General features: G+C 53.2%; 7 protein-coding genes across 8 annotated transcripts; 4 read left to right on the top strand and 3 right to left on the bottom strand.

Moving 5' to 3' along the window:
* Window positions 1–51: 51 nt before the first annotated feature.
* Window positions 52–523, top strand: KRP23_7342 (uncharacterized protein; the record flags this gene model as incomplete). The annotated part of the gene is made up of 3 exons (XM_067892645.1): window positions 52–184; window positions 247–308; window positions 365–523. 3 exons carry the CDS (start codon window positions 52–54, stop codon window positions 521–523), a joined length of 354 nt encoding a protein of 117 aa, XP_067744505.1.
* Window positions 524–581: 58 nt separating this feature from the next.
* KRP23_7341 lies at window positions 582–6,460 on the bottom strand (the record flags this gene model as incomplete). 2 transcript variants are annotated; one of them, XM_067892643.1, is made up of 5 exons in its annotated part: window positions 582–4,049; window positions 4,114–5,925; window positions 6,000–6,158; window positions 6,239–6,305; window positions 6,387–6,460. In XM_067892643.1, 5 exons carry the CDS (start codon window positions 6,458–6,460, stop codon window positions 582–584), a joined length of 5,580 nt encoding a protein of 1,859 aa, XP_067744503.1. The 2 variants fall into 2 exon arrangements, with proteins under 2 accessions (XP_067744503.1, XP_067744504.1); XM_067892644.1 differs by lacking the exons at window positions 4,114–5,925; window positions 6,000–6,158; window positions 6,239–6,305; window positions 6,387–6,460 and having other exon boundaries at window positions 582–3,308.
* Window positions 6,461–8,634: 2,174 nt separating this feature from the next.
* Window positions 8,635–11,457, top strand: KRP23_7340 (Cilia- and flagella-associated protein 57; the record flags this gene model as incomplete). Its single annotated transcript, XM_067892642.1, has 2 exons — window positions 8,635–11,222; window positions 11,295–11,457. The coding sequence occupies 2 exons, from the start codon at window positions 8,635–8,637 to the stop codon at window positions 11,455–11,457; spliced, it is 2,751 nt and encodes a 916-aa protein (XP_067744502.1).
* A 1,402-nt stretch (window positions 11,458–12,859) lies between these two features.
* KRP23_7339 (E3 ubiquitin-protein ligase MPSR1) lies at window positions 12,860–13,654 on the top strand (the record flags this gene model as incomplete). Its single annotated transcript, XM_067892641.1, has 1 exon — window positions 12,860–13,654. The coding sequence occupies one exon, from the start codon at window positions 12,860–12,862 to the stop codon at window positions 13,652–13,654; it is 795 nt and encodes a 264-aa protein (XP_067744501.1).
* Window positions 13,655–13,946: 292 nt separating this feature from the next.
* KRP23_7338 (Neurochondrin) lies at window positions 13,947–16,499 on the bottom strand (the record flags this gene model as incomplete). Its single annotated transcript, XM_067892640.1, has 5 exons — window positions 13,947–15,182; window positions 15,259–15,807; window positions 15,885–16,041; window positions 16,116–16,176; window positions 16,268–16,499. 5 exons carry the CDS (start codon window positions 16,497–16,499, stop codon window positions 13,947–13,949), a joined length of 2,235 nt encoding a protein of 744 aa, XP_067744500.1.
* A 138-nt stretch (window positions 16,500–16,637) lies between these two features.
* On the bottom strand, window positions 16,638–17,880 carry KRP23_7337 (Coiled-coil domain-containing protein 25; the record flags this gene model as incomplete). The annotated part of the gene is made up of 9 exons (XM_067892639.1): window positions 16,638–16,734; window positions 16,808–16,931; window positions 17,005–17,092; window positions 17,162–17,239; window positions 17,315–17,356; window positions 17,428–17,490; window positions 17,562–17,613; window positions 17,681–17,759; window positions 17,856–17,880. The coding sequence occupies 9 exons, from the start codon at window positions 17,878–17,880 to the stop codon at window positions 16,638–16,640; spliced, it is 648 nt and encodes a 215-aa protein (XP_067744499.1).
* Window positions 17,881–18,505: 625 nt separating this feature from the next.
* KRP23_7336 (Tenascin-X) lies at window positions 18,506–19,729 on the top strand (the record flags this gene model as incomplete). Its single annotated transcript, XM_067892638.1, has 1 exon — window positions 18,506–19,729. One exon carries the CDS (start codon window positions 18,506–18,508, stop codon window positions 19,727–19,729), a length of 1,224 nt encoding a protein of 407 aa, XP_067744498.1.
* Window positions 19,730–19,879: the final 150 nt, after the last annotated feature.

Below are 19,879 nucleotides of genomic sequence, written 5' to 3'. Positions count from 1 at the left end.
AAAGCAATACTGTGTCTGCCACACCACACCGTACTTCTGAATTTTTCAAAAATGGACGAGCAGATCTGGCGCTTCCTGCTGGACGATGTGGCCCTGGACGTGTGCTTCGAGATGCACCGCCAGATCTCCGTGGATGGACTGAGTCTTGAGGAGCTCTACGATGTGGAACCCATTGAAAGAACAGGTTCTATGCGCTGTATTTCGATGCAGTTATGTGATGCTGTCGCTCATTCCGTGTCAGTGCAGTTGACACGCCCGTGGTCGAGCAGGACAGCGTATTCGTGAGCTGCCTCTACTGCAAGCGACAGGTAAGTAGTTATAATGCTTGCTAGTCAATTGACACCAACTGACTGACTGTCTGCAGGTGCATGCGTCTCGGTACACGAACCACCTGGAGAAGTGCATGACGGGCAGTCGACGCATGGTGACACCCAAGCAGCGGCAAGACGCCGCGCGGGAGACAGAGCGCAAACAGCTACAGACTCTCAGCAAACCGCAACTCTACGGCGCCGACGCTCCGTGAGTTTGTGGGAGTGAACGAGAAGATACAAACAGCTATTTGGATTTATATGGGAGCAACGTCAGAACCCAGGCAGGTCGCTGTCGTCGAACTCAAAGTCGGAGACCTCGCTACGTCGAGGAGACTCCTCGCCGGCCTGCTCTACTTGGTGCTCCTCGTCCTCGGCGACCTCATACGTCTGGTCTTCTGTCGCGTATTCCTGGTTTTCCGTCGCAGTCTCATCGTACCATTGGCCTTCTGTAGTGGCTTCGTATTGCTGTTCTTCCGCTTCACTCTCTTCGAACTCCTGTCCTTCAGCTGAAGCTTCTTCGTACTCCTGATCTTCAGTGGCGCCTTCGTTGTAGGACTCACCTTCAGCGGCGCCCTCCTCATAGTATCGGTCTTCAACGGCACCCTCCTCATAGTACTGACCTTCCGCTGTGCCTTCTTCGACCGCGCTCTCGTCGTAATATTGGCCTTCTGTGGCACCTTCATCGTAGTACTGACCATCTGCCTCGTAGTCCTGGCCTTCAGTTGCAGGCTCATCATACTCCTGGCCTTCGGCAGCGCTCGCTTCATATTCTCGTTCTTGCTGCTCTTCTCCAGTATCAACGCCTTCTTCGGTACTAAACGGTTCATCGACTTCGTACGGCCATCCTTCTGGTGGCGTCCACGAACTATCCCCGGTGCTGTGGTTGAACCAAAAGTAATGATTGGAATTGGGGTCAAAGCCTTTTTCCCAGTCGCCAAACGTTTCTGCCTCCTCGTCGTCTGCGTCGACGCCTTCTCTCAGGTCAAATTGTGAATCAGCTACTTCCGTTTCCTCGGTAGCAACTTCCTCGTCTCCATTGTAGTCGCCCTGCTCTTCAACGGTGTCGTTTGATTCTTCATTCTCGTAGGTTTCACCATCGAAAACTTCTTCTGACGCCTCTGCTCCTTCTTCGATAGGTGCTTCAATATTGGACCAGTCGTAGGCTTGGCTTGCCTCAGTTTGTTCTTCCTGACCAGCTTCGCCGTTTGTTTCGTCCTCTGATACTGCATCCATCTCTTGCTTGAACGAGTCCGCCTCGGTATTCTCGGCCTCGAGCTCGGACGAATCGGCAAGCCAGTCGTAGTCTTCATCGTGAATTGCTGCTGCATCTGCTGGAGTCGAGATATTTGTCGCTTCATCTTCTACCTCATCTGAGGCAGTCCGGCCGAGGGTTTCGCTATCATACACTTCAACAGGTTCCCCTGTTTCGCAGTACACTTCACTCACCCCTTCATCTTCTACCGAACCTGATGCAACCATTCCGTTGTGATTATCTTCAACAACATCGCCCGTCCATTGAGTGTCATCAGCGTTGTGGTTACTACCGACCAAGCCAGGAACATTCATCTGAATATCCATAGTGATGTCAGTCGTGACAACAAATAAAACCGGATCCGACACGACGGCCTCGTTCTGCAGCTCAACAACACTGGTATTGACAACGGCGTGTACAGTCGGTGTATCCTCTTCCTCTTTTCCTGTCTCCTCGACATCAAACACCGAGTCATTGGACTCCAGCAAGAAATCCAAGTCGTTATCCCCAGAAGCATGGCCATGAGGTACTTTCGAATCATCGACACCGCTGCCGATGGTTTGAGAAATCCTGTGAGCCTCATGTATAGTAAGTGAGGCAGGCTCAGCAAATACACGAGAAGCTACACTGCCAACCCCTGAGTCTGCTTGATTTGACATCTCATCAAATCTGTCGATCGCAGTCGGCTGGGGTGGCTCCTGTTCTTTTGCATGAGAGCCGTCTTCTTTCGTCGGTTCCACCTCCCCAACGCTGGTTGTGCTCTCTTGGCTAATAACATCCTCTTGGGTCTCCAGCATCGTAATGATGATTCCACGCAGTTCATTCGATCGGATACATCGGCAGTATGCCCGAATTACCCCGGAGCCCGGGGCATGTACTTCCAGTTTTTCAAGCAATTGGCGCATGCACTTCTTCACGACGCCTAGTTTGGTGAACCATTCTGTGCATTGGGCCTGAAGTTCGTGCTCAGGGTGCCCTTGTGCTTTAGTGAAGAGTTCATGGCTTTCGTATTCGTTGAGGATGTCCAATGCGTCCAGACTTGCACGATAATCTGCCAATTTCTTCCGGTCACCCTGCTCTTTCTCACTCATTGAGAGCAGTACATTAAGTGCTGTCAGTGCAGTTGAAAATTCCTCCTCTGCATGATTGAGGAAGTCCGAGACTGCCAGGTCATGAAGGAATTCTGCTTCCTTGGACCCGTTAGGTTTTGATGCACTGGGATGACCACCAGGATAGGGGTCAACACGGAAGGTCAGAGCTCCTTTTGGTGACCGTGGGGTGTTGACCGGGTCGATACGAAATACCATTGCGTCTTTCATTGGAGAAGGACGTTGAGGACTGGGTGATCTAGACGCAGGCATTGAGTTGCCTTCTGGTACAATTTCTTCTTCTCTTACAATCATCGATGCCGCGGAGCTCGCTCGTTTGCGGCTGTCTGCTTTTGCCAGGATCGACCGCGATCGAGCACTCAGACCGACAGAAGCTGTTGGACGGCGCTGTGTCATGTCACGAGCAAGTTGAAGCCTCTCCGCAACTGTCATCGCGCCATGGAAATCTACCCGAGACTTTCGTTTCTGCGCCTGCTGCATGAGATTCTTGTCGACAGGACCATGCTTAGGCGCACTCAGCTCACTCGCTCGGCGCTGCTGTTCTCTTACTACGCTGGGGTCTACTAGGGCCGGCTTCTTCTTCTTCTTTACGGGGGCAGGTTGTGCTGGTCCAAAGGAATACACAGACATTTTCATCTTTGGCGGTGAGGGGATAGCTTTTCCTCGCGATCGAAACCCAAGGGCGCGACTTCGAAGTTCATCCTTCTGTCGTTGTTGTTCTCGAGTAAGTGGCTTCTTAGGCCGGTCAGCATCGCCATCTTCATCCCGTGTATCCCATTCATCGTCATCCTCATGTTGACTTCGGTGTGAGCTGTGGCTTGTGGCATCTTGTACTATATGAAGTTCGTCGCATGCAGTGGAGACCCAAAGGGACTTGTAGTCAGGCATCAAATCACTTTCAAACATGCATTTGCCGGGGTTGGCGTCACTGCTTGCTTTCTGTTTGTCTTTAAGACCAGCGCACGGAATTGACCCCAGTGATTGCAATGCAGGCAGCAGATTTCGGACATGGACGATATTTTTCCGCTTCTGACGTTCGTCAGTCTCGACGACAGGGTTCCCGTCCAGATCCAGGTGAGCCAAAACTTTGTTGAGAGACAGCTGCCGAAGAGCGTGTACTGTGACTATTTGGTTGTTCGATAGCTGCAGTATTTCCAATTGAGCTAGATGCTCAACATTTTTTACCGTGCGGATGGAGTTGTGACCGATACCAAGTGCCCGGAGCTTGAACATCTTTGTGAGTCCGGAAATCGTTTTCAACTGATTATCGGCCAGGTTCAGCACTTCAAGTCGTGGAAATGCTGTCAGATCATCGTCCGCGAGCTTTGATAGTTTGTTTCTTGATAAATCTAGCACGAGCACAAATGGAAAGCGGCACTGTAACACACACATGAGCACATTAGCATCAGTTACTTGAGATTGGTGTTGCACAGATACGTACGTCGGAAAACAATGCCAGGTCTGAGAGTCCATTCTCAGGGAGAAGCAGAGCCACCAAGGTTCGGAATGGCAGCTCAGCAGGAAAGTCTTTCACAGCTAGTCCCCTCCTGAACTCGGAGTGGGTAAGTTTCAACACATAGCGTTCCTTGCCGTCCTTTGTTATGTCGACCACCAATGAGTCGATTTGCTCTTCGACCTCTTCATCCTCTTCAGGCTGATCAGAAGGAAGGTCTGTCTTTTCGGCGTTGCCAGAGAAAGCTGACCTGCTTCCCTCTTCAGCTTCTCGATACACCAGCGATGATAAATCATCGAACCGAGGTGTTGATACTACACTCCCAGGTAATGAGCGCTTCTCGTCATGAACGGCGCTGGAATACTCACTCCTTGCGGGGATCTCTCTCGAAGTCTCGTTTCCTTGAAAGCTGCCTTCTCGTCGGGATACACTAGACATACTCTTACTGTCACTATGCTCGTTGGCACTACTTCCGGAAGTGACCAAAGACTTTGGGGGCTTCTGACTAGAACCTGAACGCGCATCATCTTCTGCATCATCTGAGCTTAACTCGTCAACCTCGTTTCGAGCGCTGCTAAGCCCTCCAATGCTTGTTCCTTCATCGCCCTCTCCTGAAAAATGTTCACTCTGCCAACGCGGCGAGTCGAGGTTTGTTGTAGCGGTTGGTGCCGCAGGAAGTTTGCGTTCGGTTCCGTTAGCATGTTCATGGTCCTCCATTACGCGTTGAGAAACAGATCCAAACGCTGAAGAACCAACACTCATGTTGTCACTTGTGTCAGAGCCGTGAGGTGACGATGGTGCCGAGATAATTGAACTTGGACCTCCTTCCCGTGTCAACGACAGATGTCGCTGCCCCTCGTCATCTCCACTCGATCGAGCAGAACGCGGGCTGGGACTCACGAAAGGCTGCGTTACTGATGCCAATGGTAGCATTGGAATGGCTGGAGGCTTTGTGAAAGTCGCCGACGGTTCTGGTGGTATGGCTGCGCTTTTCGATTCGGAGATCTTCGTGGCGTACTGAGACTGTTGCGGAGCTGCTGGGACGCTTACTACGGACGGAACTGGGGGAGGCTTTGCCATCACATTCATCATCTCAAGGGGTGCAACAGGAGCTATCTGGGATAGCGGTGTTGCTAGAGGGGATACGTCAGTGGCACTATTGCTGTGCAGGAATGGACTGACACCTCCAGTCGTCAAGCCACTACCAGAGGAGGGAAGACTAGGTCGGCTGTGAGGCGCCTTTGATGACGATGAACTGGGAGTTTCTGGAAGAGTTGACATCATTGTCGGTGCCATGCGGGGTGCCCCGAGGATGGCGTGTCGTTCCTGAACCAGCGCTTCCCAGGGTGGACAAGCTGAGTGTCTTGAAGGCGAAGTTGCACACTTTGCTAGCAGCACATTTTCCAAGTTGGTAACGTTCTGTGTGCTGTCCGTCGATAGCGTGTGCTGCTGCATAAATGCCCGGATTTCCTTTTTCGTCGGCGTAGCTGCAGTTAGAAGCTTGAGAACACCCTTAAATTCTTCCTCGTCAATGCTGCCGTCGCTATTGCGATCGATGCGCTTGAGTGCTGCACGAATCTCCAAGCGCTTATCCTCCCGTCGCAGAACGTCGATGTAGTGCGATATCTCTTGCAGAACCGATGGCGAAACCTCGTTGCCCTTCAAGTTAACATTGGTTACGTAGCGCGTGTACTCCGGCAGTGGTGGGTAGAGTGGTTGCCTAGTTCGAGGATCGACAGTAGGCGGGGTCTTGGCTGCAATAATTTGCAGTCGAAGAACTTCCAGCAAAGCTTTTGCACCCTGTTTACGAGTAACAAAAGTCGTGTGAGTGCAGGGTGACTATTACGATAAAACGCAGTCTACCGAGAACGCACGTCGTCTGTGATCCGGTTGTCACGAAGATCCAGCGACGAGATGATAGGCATTTCCAAAAGAGCCTCCACTAACGCGATCATCTGTGGGTCCGTGATATCTTCTTGCCGAAATTCAACGGAGTGGAGCTCTTTTTGGCCAGCAATGGCCTTGTAAATGCTCTATTCGCATATCAACACAGAGATACACATTAGCAAAGACTGTGGGGAAAAAAAGGTATAGACCGCATGTTTCGTGCCACCTTTTCAAAGCACGGAGGTGTCTCGACTTGTCTGAGCTCAGCATATTTGGCGTATGCATCTCGAAACCTGTGCACATGATACAGTAACAAATGTGGTCTGAGTCACTCGAAGGGAAGCAAATAGATTAGCATACGCAAGTGAACGAACTTCTTCAGGTCCTGTAGCGATGGCGAGCGCAGCTCTTGACTCTTCTTGCGCTTGTGGAATATCCCGCCTAACATCGGGATGGCAGCCTCTCCGCAAAGGAGCACTTCAACGAGAGAACTGGAAAGTCCACGTCTCGCCTTCTAGCGTTGAGTGTAGTGGACCGAGAGAATAGTTTCGAAACGCCACCCGCATAACCACCGCCCGGAATGGACCAACGTTCGTGCGTTGTTTCATTAAGCATGCCTCTCTAGTGTCAATCATTTCGAGGGCGTAGTAGTGGCGCTGCGAAGAATACCTAGTCGACAGCGCAAGGCATACAAGCAAGGAGATATGGATATTGAAGCTAATAATGCCGACAGCGAGGTGGTAGAATCTCCCGAGGAGGACATCATACTTCCACAAGAGCTCAAGCAGTACACCAACATGGAGGAAGACAAGGAAGCGAGTCTGCATCTCAAGCCGACGTAAGTACTTCAATCATTTTTGAACAGTTGATTTCTAACTGGACTGTTCTCCTGCAGGTATGCCTTGGGGTTCCGCTCTTGCGGTCGCACGGTCATTGATTTTGCTAGCGAGTACGTGGTGATTTACCCAGTAGCCCACCACTTAGTTCTCTACAATCTCGAAAACCGTGCCATGGAGTTCCTCCACCATGTTCGACATACCAAGTCAATTCAGAGCTTTCAACTATCACCCAACCGTGAGCTGTTAGCGGTGGTAGAAGTGTATCAACAGATTGCTGCCTCCACAGGGCAAATGTCTGCAGCAAGCACTACCTCCGCATCTCCATTGTCGATTCCATCGCTCACAACTTCCCCATTGAAGGGGTCAAGTACGATACTTTCGGCTCAACTGCGAGACCAAGAAGCTCACGCCGTTGGTATTTACAAACTGAGCTCGAAGACCAGAGTTCGAAACATTCCTCTTCCGGTCAACTCAAATGTAGTGTCATGCAGTTTCTCAGCTGACAACAAATTTCTCGCGGTTCTCGAAGACGCTCCAGCACACACTGTGACGTACTGGAAAGTGAGCAACGCAAAACTGGTGGCTTCTTGCAAGTGTCCAAGTCGTGGATCACGCATCCACATCAGTCCAACCAACGCAAACTTCATTTCCGTGTCGGGGCCGACAACCCTCAAATACTGGGTCTGGACCAACAACGATTTCAAGATTTCCAACTTTCTACCGCAACTCAAGGACCAGGAGCATTTCGTAGATCATACTTGGCTGAAGGAGCACATGGTCGCGCTTTCAGAACGCGGGCTTCTTCTTTGCTTTCGGATTGCGCTTGATGGTTGTAGCGTAGATCTTGTTCATTCCTCTCGGTGCCACCAGCCGTCTCATGTACGCATGGAATGTGTCACTGCCCATGGCAAGGGATTTGTGCTTGGTGGCTCGGCTGGTTTCTTTAGTATCTATGAGGCATCGGTACGAACTTCGACTTTGGGTTAGCTTCAAGTATCTTGCGCATGCTAACGTCTGTATTGCCCAGGATGACGCAAAGGATCCCTTTCCATTTGTGCGTTCCGTGGCTGTCGGTGATATAGCTTTTGATTGCATCACTGTCTCGCCAAACTCGGAAACAATCGTGGCATGCTCTAAAAATCGGGAATTGGTCACCTTCGCTATGAGCGCAATTGACACAGAGCAGGAGGACAGAATCGAGTACCGCGAATTCATTCGTCACGTAAGTTGGTTCACTGTTTGGTATGTGCTGAAGCGAATGCTTACTTTTTTCTTTTGGCGACATCTGCAGGGACAACAAGTGGGCCCCGTACTGCAAGTGGACGTATGTGTGCAGCGACCAATTATTGTAACCTGTGGTACGGATAAAACTGTACGTGTTTGGAATTTCGAGTTGCGCCACTACGAGCTCCTACACCACTGTCCCGAAGAACCGATCACCGTTGCGGTTCACCCGTCTGGATTTCAGCTCGTTGCTGCCTTTAAGGAACGCATTCGCATCTACCAACTCCTGCAAGAAAGCTTGCGGCAGGTCAAAGAGCTTGCTATCAAAGCCTGTCGTTCTGTTCGGTACGCACATGGTGGGCACCTATTTGCTTGTGCTTCTGGGCTCACAGTCACTACATTCCGAACGTACACCCTTGAAGCTGTACACACTTTTTCGGGTCATATTGGCGCTGTACGATGCCTAAGCTGGAGCCGTGATGATATTTATCTCTTCTCGGCAGCTCATGATGGCGCTATTTATCGTTGGGATGTCAGCACAGGATCTCGGAGTGAAGAGATGCAGCACATAGTGAAGCAGTGCCAATATGCAGCATTCGTCGTGGACCGCAATGATCCCAGTGTCGTCGTAGCCTCCGGTAGCGATGGCAAGATTCGCGAAATTACAGCAGGTGAAGAGACGAAGAGCTTTGATCTACCTTCTGGCACAGTCATAACGTCCATGGCACTGATGAAGGATTGCAAGCGGCTGTTTGCTGGTACCAAAGCAGGCAGCATACTTGTGTACCCGTGGCCACTGAGCAACAACGGCGTTGCTGAGAATTTTGCACATGCAGAAGGAGTATTGCACTTACGAATGACAGAAGACAATGAACAGCTTATTACATGTGCGGAAGATGGCAGCGTTGGCATTTTCAAAATCCTTAATGGAGGAATCCTCCATCAACCTCATGACGGAGCCCCAGGTTCAGCTCATGCTGGAGCAGCAGCATCAAGAATTGGTATTCCAACTGCGAGGCCCACATCGTCAGCGACGCCAGAGCGGAGGAAAACGGGTGCGACGTACACTGATGCTGTGCTCGTCGCACGAGATGATCTGGAGGAACGGCGGGCTGAGGTGATTGAATGGCAGCAACGGCACGACCAAGTGAAAGCCGACGTCGAGTTCGCACTGCACCGGAAAGAGAACGAGTGGATCAATCGATTGCATGTGCTCAAAGAAGAGTCGGAGCATCTTGTGGTTCAAGAACGCGTGCGTTACGAGGAACTGGAAGCGCGTCACCAGCTTGCAACTCGGAAGCATACCGAAGAGCTAACGCAGCTAGAAGCGCACCACGTCAAGATGACGCAGGAGCTCGAGAACCAGTACGAGCGTAAGCTCGCACAAGAAGCCGCTCGATACGATGCACTCTCCGAGACGCTGGAGCAAACTCGACAACGATGCGAAGCTCTTGTCGAAGCCCAAGACAGCCAAAATCGCGGCACCCTGCACGTAGAGCGCAAGGCGGCGTACACGCGGGCCAAGGAGCAGAACGAAATTATCAAGCGGTTGCATGAAGATCTCAAGTACAATCACGTCAAGTTCGAGGAAGTGCTGCACCAAGAAGAAACAGACTATGAGCAGGAAATGCAGAAGATGCGCGTCGAGTTTGCAATCCAACTGGAAAGTGAACGTCAGAACACGGCAGTGAAGCAGGGTCAAGTTAGTGCTGCAAACACCAAGCTCGAATCACTTCGAAAAAAGATGCAGGAGTTGAAGGCTTCCTCGCACGCTCGCGATGTGCTTCTAGCAACTGAGCGAGCCAAGTTGGCCAAGCTCGAGGCAACCTTGGCAAATTACGAGAAACACTTTGAGGTTTGCCGCAGCTCGAGTCATGAAAAGGAGAGAGCAATTAATGGACTCAAGTCTGAGAACCGCGTGCTCGAGAACTTTCGCTCCGTTCTTTCGCATCGTATTGACGGGCTCGAAACGGAGCAGGCTCCGATGCATGAGCATCTGCACTCACTTGAAAAAAAGATCAGCGAGATGCAGAACGAGCTAGCTGATGAATTCCGCGCCAAAGCAGAGGCCCAACAGGAAATGGAGAACAAGGACGCAAAAATCCGCACTCTGTTGCATGAAGTCAAAACCCTGCGTCAAACCTCGTTGAAGAAGGAGTACTCGGTGGGTGAGATGACACGTGAGTTCACGCGTCTGGCTCAGCTGACAAACTACAAGGATTTGGAGAGCGCCGTGAAAGACGCCTACAAGATTTTCGTAATGGGAGAAACGCTGCACAAGAAACCACCTCGAGCTATCGTCACCGCTAGCAGCCCCGCAGCGAGCACCACTGTACCACCTTCTCCTGGTGGTGGTGGGTTCTATTCACCAGCAAAAAATCTCATTACTCAGGCAGCAAGTGCACCTCAAAAGCAGCAGCAGCCATCTTCTAGTGGTGCTCCAGCAAGCTCAGTATCCGTTGTGTCGGACGAGGCGTTGGGCTACGACTGCAAACAGTCAGTGGACGAATCCGTGAAACAAATGGAGTACATGAGTCGTACTATTCAGACTCTCCGTACGGCTCTCGATCACGCAAAGATGCAAGCCGACCGCGTTCGCCGCGATTCAGTGGCCGAAGGCAGCATGCTCATTGACGAGTGCAACAGGCTGCGGAAAGAGAACAAGGTTCTCCAAATCCAGATCCGCGACCTTAAACGTGCGTTGTATGTTGCAGGGGCCGCGACAAGTATCAGCGACGCCGAACCAAGGTCCCTTCAAGTGTTATCGCCGTCTCAGCTCACCCGATCGAGTCCACAGCTTCATCCACGTCCCTCGTCGCCATTGCAATCGCCTCAGCTGGATCTCTCGCTTGACGTCTCAGCCGGTAGTGGAGGTCTTGTCAGTCTAGCGCCTTTGCACAATGGACGAGCTACGCCGTCCAAGCAACAGCGACGCCAGCGCACACCTAGCGGCCCTTCCCCGAGTCGCAACAACTCGACCTTAGTGCCATTTGCACGCACAGAGCGAGGGCGTCACAACGCGGCTCGCGCAGACGAACTCGCCGCCGTCGTGCAGAAGCAAAAGCGAGATATCCAGCGGCTGCAGTCACAGGTGCAGCTGCTGCTGTCGGGGGCGGTCGATGCGCCACTGAGTCTCCCATTCACTGGGTGAGCGCGCATGATACCGCTGTCACCCTCTTCTTCCTCGCAAGCGTTGACCTCGCCGGATGATTCTCGAAGCTCCATGGCTGTCTCGCGCATTGGAACGCTGCGGCCGTTGACGTCCACGTCCACGTCAGCACCACTGCAGTCCTCGTTCGTGCTGGCTGCGTCCGAATTTTCGCCGACCAAACCCAGCCTTGAGACCGAGCTGACGGAAACCCACGGGACTGGAGGCCTGTAGCCGCAACGGTATGATCCCCTTGAAATGGAGCGGCGGTGCGAAGGGTGTGTGGTGCATTTCGGTGATCGATCGTTGTTTCAAAACGGCTGGCTTAAAATATACAATATAATAAATGCAATAAACTTCAACTAGGTGTCTCGACAATCCACAAAGGTGCCGTTTCGGGAAACGGACACAATGCCAAAATCGACTGGCAGTTCTACGCTGCAAGGGATAAACGAGCTTCTAAAACCGCCCCGTCTTGACAATAATGAGCTTGCACGATGTTATCTAAAGCGAGTTCTGTGCGCGCCAAACTTCCAGCTTCTTAGCTTTGAGGCTCCCCATTCCTCGCGTAGCACACCCGAGTATTATTAGGTCTACCAAGCTATCAAAGACGGTGTATATCTTGTTTTACTGACTCAAAATTACTTGGTTTTTCATTTGGAGCGCCCGATCAATTGTCAAAACAAACAGGTTTATACAAGTGTCAAAAAGGCTTGAATGATTAGCTCGTAAATCTGGGCGCAATCAAGAAATTGATTACATCATAGATAAGACATGGCTACCTTTTTTTCTGACTTCCGAAGGCCCTGCTGAACGTGCAGGCTGCCACTTCTGGCCTTACAAACTCTCTCAGCGGCGACGATTAGCGCGAAAGTATCGGCCAGTCATGCACCTATGTAAACGAACGTTGTCAATGGATCGCACACACGAAACGATCCATTTCCAGCAATGGAGCGGCTGCCTCGGGTTGCAGCAGGGTTGTAGCCGCTGTTACTCCCAGGATGCATTCCATTTTGGTGCGTGGCTGCTCGAGTGCTATTGCCGGCGGTGCGGGGCCATCTTGTGCCGAGCTATTGCTGTGAATGCCCTGCCGTTCCCATGCCGCTACCATGCCAGCGAGCCCGTTTACGGGGCGTCTTACCCGACTGCAGATAGTCGGTTGTCACTTGAAAAATGTATGGTGCAAAACTGAGGTTTCTGCAAATCATCCCTCATCAATCAGGACTACGTAATCTGCACCCCCAGCGGTTAGACACTTGCTCGCTCACACCGGAAGGCACTTGCAAAACTAACGCGGCGGCGAAGCATTAACGGCACGGCCTCAAAATAACACCCCCAGCAGCGCGCGCGCAGTCCCGACGGAAATACTCCCGCATCTCATCCTGCAGCTTGGCAACACCGCGCAACTGCAGCCCAAACGCGAAAAAGCCGCCTGTTGCGCCAGAGCAGCAAACCAGACCGTCCGTCAGTTCGACAACAAGCCCGAGAAAGTCCGCACCTCGACCAACACTCGCGCCGAGGCTTCTAAAAGGACGTCTGATACTTCCAGAGACTGTAGCCAGCTCGGCTTCAGCACCTGCCCTCTATTTCCCAGCGAGAAAGGCCGCCACTCTTGATTTTGACGCGCAGGACCAACATGGACCTCGCTATCCGCGTGAACGTGCGCTACGCCGCCCCCGCCAACTCGCAGATCAAGGACGCGCTGCTGCTGTTCAAGAGCGCTCGCTGGGTTCACTCCATCATCCGCTACATCATCCCGCAGCTTAACAGCGTATCGCCCGCTGCCATGCACCTCATGGAGACGCTCAAGAGCAAGCCGGCCGACGTGCGGCAGCAGCAGGACGGAGAGCGCGCGGTCTGCGTCGTGTGCATGGAGGCGCTCACGTCGCCGTGCGCCGAGCTGCCCTCGTGCTGCCACCAGTTCCACGAGCGCTGCATCGAGCCCTGGCTCAAGATGCACAGCACGTGCCCCACTTGTCGACACCAGCTGCCCACCGACGCCTACACAAGCTACAGCGTCTACGCCATCAACACCACCATCGTCTTGCAGCAGTCCCAGTCCAGTATGCCCGCAGCCGAGCTCTTGGAGCTGTCGGCCAGCAACCAGGTCATCCGCGCCATCGTGAACGCGCGAGTTAGGAGGAATGCAGCGGCTACTTCTGCAGCCGGAGTGGCTTTGATGCCCCATGGATCTCTGTCAAGTGACGTACCGATTTTCCAGATGGAGCCGCCAGTCATGAACGCGAGCGTGTTGCAACGCGGCTCCGGCCTGTCTGCAACGTTGCCGCCCTGCATTAGTGAACCCGTGGTACCCGTGATGCACCGGAATGCCTCTCGACGTCGATTCCGCGAGCAGGAAAGCATCCGTGCGATCGACAAGCGGCGACGGCTGAGCGATTCTGCCGAGGAACAGGATATCTCGACCTCATGAGCTGTCGATCGATCACCCTTCGCCACATTAGAATGAGTCTCCCGTTTTGAAACAATAAGATAGATCTCGATAGTTAGCAGTAATTACAATCAAGTGGAAGCTAAGACATGTTCGCTATTCATACAGTTGGCGTTGCCCTCTCTCAGTAGGAAAAGAGAGTGCCTGCCGCAGCTGCTTTATTTAAAACGAGAAAATGAATCACGCGCTCGTCTTCGGATCCCGTCAACGTTACGTTACTACCGTGACCCTCGGTGGTTGTCATGGATGAACAGTACTAGTGTAGTACTCGTTATCACCGTGACAGCAGCTCTGGAGTCAGAATCGACCGCATCGATAGTACTCGCATAAGCTCGAACAGGTCGGCTGTTGATTCAGCCTTCGCGTCCGGAGGGTGCGCCACAATCCAGTCGACGATGTGGTTGAACGGCGTGACAAGGCTCGCGATAGCTGCCGGCAGGCGGCACGGGTGCTGCTTCCTATCTTGGAAGTGGCTTACAATAAAGAGCACCACGCACACTACATGCAGCAACATCACGTAGCGATCGTCTTCGCCGCGATTTTCCACTGTGAGGTCCTTATCGGCCATTAACCGGGAACCACTCGCGCATGCGACGGGCAGGAGAAACGTAAGCGCTCGGAACCACTCAACCGCGTTGGGCATACCGGACTTCTGCGAGCCCCCGGCGCTTTCGTTTCCGCCGCGAATTAGGATCAGGTTGATCAAAATGCCGAGACATAGCGTCAGAGTCGACACGCTAACAAATTCAGTGTTCCCGTCGGCGATGTCGGCACAGATAGTGCAGCAAAACTGCATCAGACGCCGTAGGACGTCCACATTTTCCGACATAATCGAGGCACCGTCTGGAAGCGCACTGAGCTGGAGCAAGCCTGGGAGCAGGAAGTGCAGTTGATCAATACTGCTGTCTGCCTTGTGAATTACTGCAGCCTTCTGCATCATCTGAGAAACGGCATCCACCTCGTCATCCGAGTCAATCTCGTCATCCGAATCGACGAGCTGGTTGCTGCTATCCGACCTGAAAGGCTGAGTTCCATCATCTGCAACCCAGGCTAGCAATGGCTTGTAGCACACCATGAACGGGACTAGTTGGATCACCAAATCGACACTCGTGTCGGAGTCTTCAGCAATCCAGGCGCTCACGATGCGCACACTTGCACAAATTACAGCGTCTAGATGGTACACAGACTCCGAGTGCGACTCACGCAGTTCACGGTAGCGATGTGTCTGAATGTAATCGCGAACAAGCGTCAGCAGTTCGAGCACAACAACAAATACCTGGTTGAACGTGCCCTTCATCTCCAGCAGGATGTCGTACGGCAGCACAAGTTCGCTCTCACAGTTGGAGACGAGGCCGCTGATGATCATCTCCACAATACCGTAGCAAATGGGCAGTATAGCGAGCACGCGTTTGATCTCCTTTTCACGTCTTTCAGTCTCCTCCACTGGTTCCACCTTGGGCTCATCAACCTTTACCAGAGAGAGCTCTACTTCGTCCACCATGATTTTGATCTGTAATTTTGCATAACAAACAGTGGTTCAGGCAGAGCTCGATTGTTTACGACCCACACGAAGCAAAAAAATGTACCTCAATCGACACGAGTTTCAGCAGGAATACAATAAATTTGCCACCCGACACTTCATCAGGTGGCGTTTGGCTGCGAAGTGTCGTGCCCGGCAGCATCCAGGAAGTCCCTGAGTGCTGCATGAGCTGAAAGATTAGTCGCAGGCACTCATCGCGTTCTTGGTGCGGCCATTTGGCACGTAAGAAGTGTAGTACGCCCGTGCGGATATCAGAAAGACACTGCGAACTGAGCAGCTCCACCGGCGCGTCGCTAACCTCGACTAACCTCATGTAGCTGTTCAAAACAGCTAACACCTGGATGGCAGTGTTACCCCGCACATGCGAGAAGTTGGAGCAGACGAACTCAAAGTCGTAACAGTGGATGTGCGTCCACAGTGCGGGCATGGCAGCCATGCCACCAACAATGCTCCAAAGGTTTTCCAAGAGCGCATTCGTTTGCTGTTGTTGCTGCGCCGACTTGTTCTCTACCGTCAGGTCTCGACTTGAGTGAGATCTGTTCAGCTTCTTCATGGCACTGAAGAGACGCCCCAGCACACTCTCGTGCATTATCACCTACTCAAGAGCACAAGGACGATCGCTCAGGGACCACTCATATGCAGAGCATCTAGTGACCGAGCTGCTAGCCGCACCTGCTGGCCTTTCTCAGTCTGCAGTATGCCCGATAGGATGCTAACGCAATCCACAGAAGACTCGTGGGGCGTCGACCGTGACGCCAACTGCTCTAGTAGAAACCTCACGAGCTTGTCCTGCGCGAACTCCTTCGCCACGCTTGGATCTGTGCAGAAGCTGCTCCATGCCACCAACAGAGACATAAGTTCCGGACCAACACGCTGCTTCACCTGAATAGACAAAAACAGTACCTCGCTATCAAGTTCAGTCCGAGGCTTTGGAAGGACGAGAGCGTCTCGACGTCGTCAGAGCCTGCAACACCGGAATTCAAGCACAAGGTCAATAGGGGGTCCACAACCTCAGAACCTCTGTATAAGCAGCAACAAGGCAAAGGCAGTCGCACCTTTGGTGTGCAGGAGACGCAGGAAGAAGCTCGCCCCGACGGTCGTGAGCACCTGAAGACGAACCTGCTGGAGCTGCTCGGCTGGCAAGTCGCCCAGCTTCGTGACCATAAGCAGACCGGCGAACTTGTGCTCGTCCGTCGTACCCGCCAGCATTCGCATGCACTGTGCGATCTTCTCGTCCGTTGTGGCGCCACCGGCGCCCGTCGGCGCGCTCGCGTGCTCGGCGGCCATTTCCCGACTGCGGCTGGATGTTGACGGGCGGAATATGGTGTATGATACACTGTATGTAACAGACTTTTGAAGACAAGCAGAGTGTGATTTGGATGACACGCACTATCCGCTCTCTACGGGAGTAACTCGGCAGAACGATCACATGAAGTCTTCTTCGTAGGCGTTGACGCTGCTGAGGTCCGAAGCCGCATCCAGCTTGTCACCCGCTTCAATGTTGTCTCTTGACATCAAAGACCTGTGCAGTAGCAGTTTGTTTCGATTTGGTTAATATCTCACAACCCAACGAAGCGACGCAAGCGACGGCGTACGAGTAGCTGCGCATATCCTTCTGCTGCTTAAACTCCTGCTTTGCCTTGCGCTGCTCTGTCTCCAGCTGCAGGCGCTGTTTCTTGCGCTCAGCTTTGTACAGCAGCTCCCGCTGTCGGCGCTCCTCTGTGATGAGACGGACAGCTTGGTCAGAAAGACGGACGCAGCGTACCCTCTGCTCACCAACACCACAACGCACCTTCCAGATCAGGATGGAATTCCTGCTTCGTCTTGTTGAGCCTTTTGATGATATCCTTGTTCTTCTCCTCCACCTTGTAATGCCGGACCTACCATAAACCATATCATATTGTCACCGTTGCTTTCACTGTTTGTGAGCAAAACACACCAGTGCTTACTCGCTCCGGGTGATTGAAGCCCACTTGGCCAACCTCCATTGACGGCGACTTCTTCAGGTTCCGCCATCTTGTGTAGCACTGTAGATACAAATTGAGCCATGAAACGTTTTCATATCCAAGACGAACCCAAAAAGGACCGCATTGCGCACATACGACAGACACGCTCTTCTTCTTGCTTCCCTCGATCGAGTTTTCCTGTCGTACATATGCAGACCGATGACTATATGACCGTTGACCCATGGCATTCACCCGAAAGATTGACCAACCTTAACCAGTTGCGCGCACTCTTCTAGACACGTCTCCGAGACATCGCCCACCGTTGTTTGGCCCTGGAACAGATTCATTCAGCACACAAAGCAAGATTGCAGCGACGACACCGTAGTTTCCGATCCAAACTGACCAGCGGAAGCCGAAGGTAGACGTGCGCAGATGACAAGTCATCGACGTGGAACCTGTTGGCAGTCTCAGTTGTTACAATTATTCAGCACGAAAGGCCCAGCAACCAAAGAGGCTGCATACCAAATGTCCTCAAGGAAGCCGAAGCGGATGAGGTTCTCGTTCTCGAACTTGTCCTTGCCCATGTAGATGGTGTGGCCCTCTGTGCATCAATGGGAGGTCAGAGAAAAAGAGGCGCAAGCGATGCAGATGACGCTGCACAGCATCGCACAAACTCGCAGTGGCTAGCGGCACCCACCGGACGACGTGTAGTAGAACACCATGATGCTTGTCGTCTGAACAAGCAAGGTATGCTGCCGCAATTTCAGCCAATCCTGCATTTGTACACAAAATTTGGTTTCATTCGCTGAAATTCACAGCGGTACCCAAGTATGCGCTAGCACAGGTAGGTATGCTTGTAGTCAGGTTATATTTTTCTGTCCGCGATAGTCGGTACATTTCGATCTGCGCCGCCACGGCAGCGCGCCGGCATTTATCGCTTCACCCCAAAACCTGCCGTCCAGCTGACGCATGGCAGGTTGGAGTGTGCGGGGCGAACCGCGTAGGAAATCGAGCGGCTGGTGAAAACGATCGCATCGGGCGTCCGTTTTTGCTGTTCACAGCTGCAACTCTCTACCCACGCGGGAATAGGGGATGCAATTTTTTATACTTGGTTCCACTATACCCCAATTATTAACGCCTGTCAGTGACGTGCGTTCGCGTTGCAGTCTCCGAGGCGGGATTTATAGTTTGGATCTTAGCTGCGAGCCAGAGCCTGTTTTGCGGAGCGTTGCCGCCACGGGCGTTTTTGCAGTTCGGAGCCCGAACAGCCTGCAACCCAACGAAAGCTCAGGCATTTCCGCTTTTGCCCACCTGACTTCAGTCGCCCGTCCTGTCGAGCCTGCCTCAATGAAGAGCATTCGCGTGCTGGCCGTGTTCGCCGCCGCCCTGGCCATGGGCGTGGTTGCCGACGACGACCCGGCCTACTACTGTGACTCGGACTCGTACTGCGAGAAGACCTACCCGGGCACGGCCTGCATCTCCGTCAACAACTATGGCGACGTCGTGTCCAAGTGCACGCCCAACACGGCCAAGCGTCCGGCCTGCCGTGGTGCGCAGCCGGGTCTGTGTCCGTCCTTCCAGAGCGCCGACATTGGCTACCTGAACGCGCACTGCGTGTTCGTGTCGGAGGAGAATCTATCTTTGTCCTCCAGCGGCAGTGCCACGAGCAGCTCCGGCTCCGGTCGCCGTCGACTTATGGGAGCGGCGTCAAACTCCTCGGCGGCGGCTAGCGGTAGCACCGCGGCTTCGACTGCCTCTTCTGCGGAGGCGGCGGCGTCGGGGTCCTCGACCTCGAGCACTGCCAGTGGCAGTGAGGACTCCACGGCCACTGATACTGGCAGCGGCGCTAGTGGCATGTACTCGGTGACCATTGACGGAGAGAAGGTAAGCGGTCAGTTCATCTGCCTGGACGTGTCGGACTGCGCCAACAAGGCTGCCGACCCCAGCACGTGTGAACCCACCGCGTGCCAGGCCCCCACCTCCAAGGAGGTCTGCACCTACCACGGCACCTGCACGTACAAGAACAAGAAGAAGATCACCAAGCGCACCTGCATGTGCTACGCCGGCTTCGAGGGCGACAAGTGTGAGAAAGAAGTCTCGAACGCCTGTGACGTGGACTGTGGCACTGGCGGAGATTGTGTCGACGGCGAGTGCGCGTGCAAGGAGGGGTTCGACGGCAAGAAAGTCGACGGCAAGCAGGGCAAGCCTAACCAGCGTTGCACTCGCTGCACGAGCGACCTTGCCTGCCAGAACGGCAACACGTGCAACACTGAGACGGGCAAGTGCATTTGCGGCCCTGGCTACAATGGAGACACCTGCGGTGCTACGGAGGACTCGTGCACGACGCGTACGGACTGCGGTGTTGGCGCTTGCCAAGTTCTCGCTAACGGATCGTCGGCTTGCTACTGCCCACTGTGTAGCCCCTCGTGCTCGCTGTGCGACATGGGCATTAACGCTACCTTCGACTGCTCGACATGCCCGACGGACGCTGCCACGACCATGCAGTCTTCCAAGCTGTTGATTTTCGCCTCGATGTTTGTCGCGGTCATGCTGGCCAACTTGGCTCTGTAAGGGAGCAACCCACTCAAATAGTAGTACGGTCCTTCGTGGACTCCTCACCAAGCAGACTCCGCCCCTCGGCTTGGTGCACTAATTACGTAACATGATCATTTACCCCCCTCCTACAAGCTCTCTATTCTTGCGAAGCAATTGATAGAGAGG

The sequence above is a fragment of the Phytophthora ramorum genome (assembly GCF_020800215.1).
Source record: "Phytophthora ramorum isolate Pr-102 chromosome Unknown Phyram_PR-102_s0006, whole genome shotgun sequence".
Taxonomy (NCBI): Eukaryota; Oomycota; class Peronosporomycetes; order Peronosporales; family Peronosporaceae; genus Phytophthora; species Phytophthora ramorum.
This window is presented reverse-complemented; position numbering and strand designations above follow the sequence as displayed.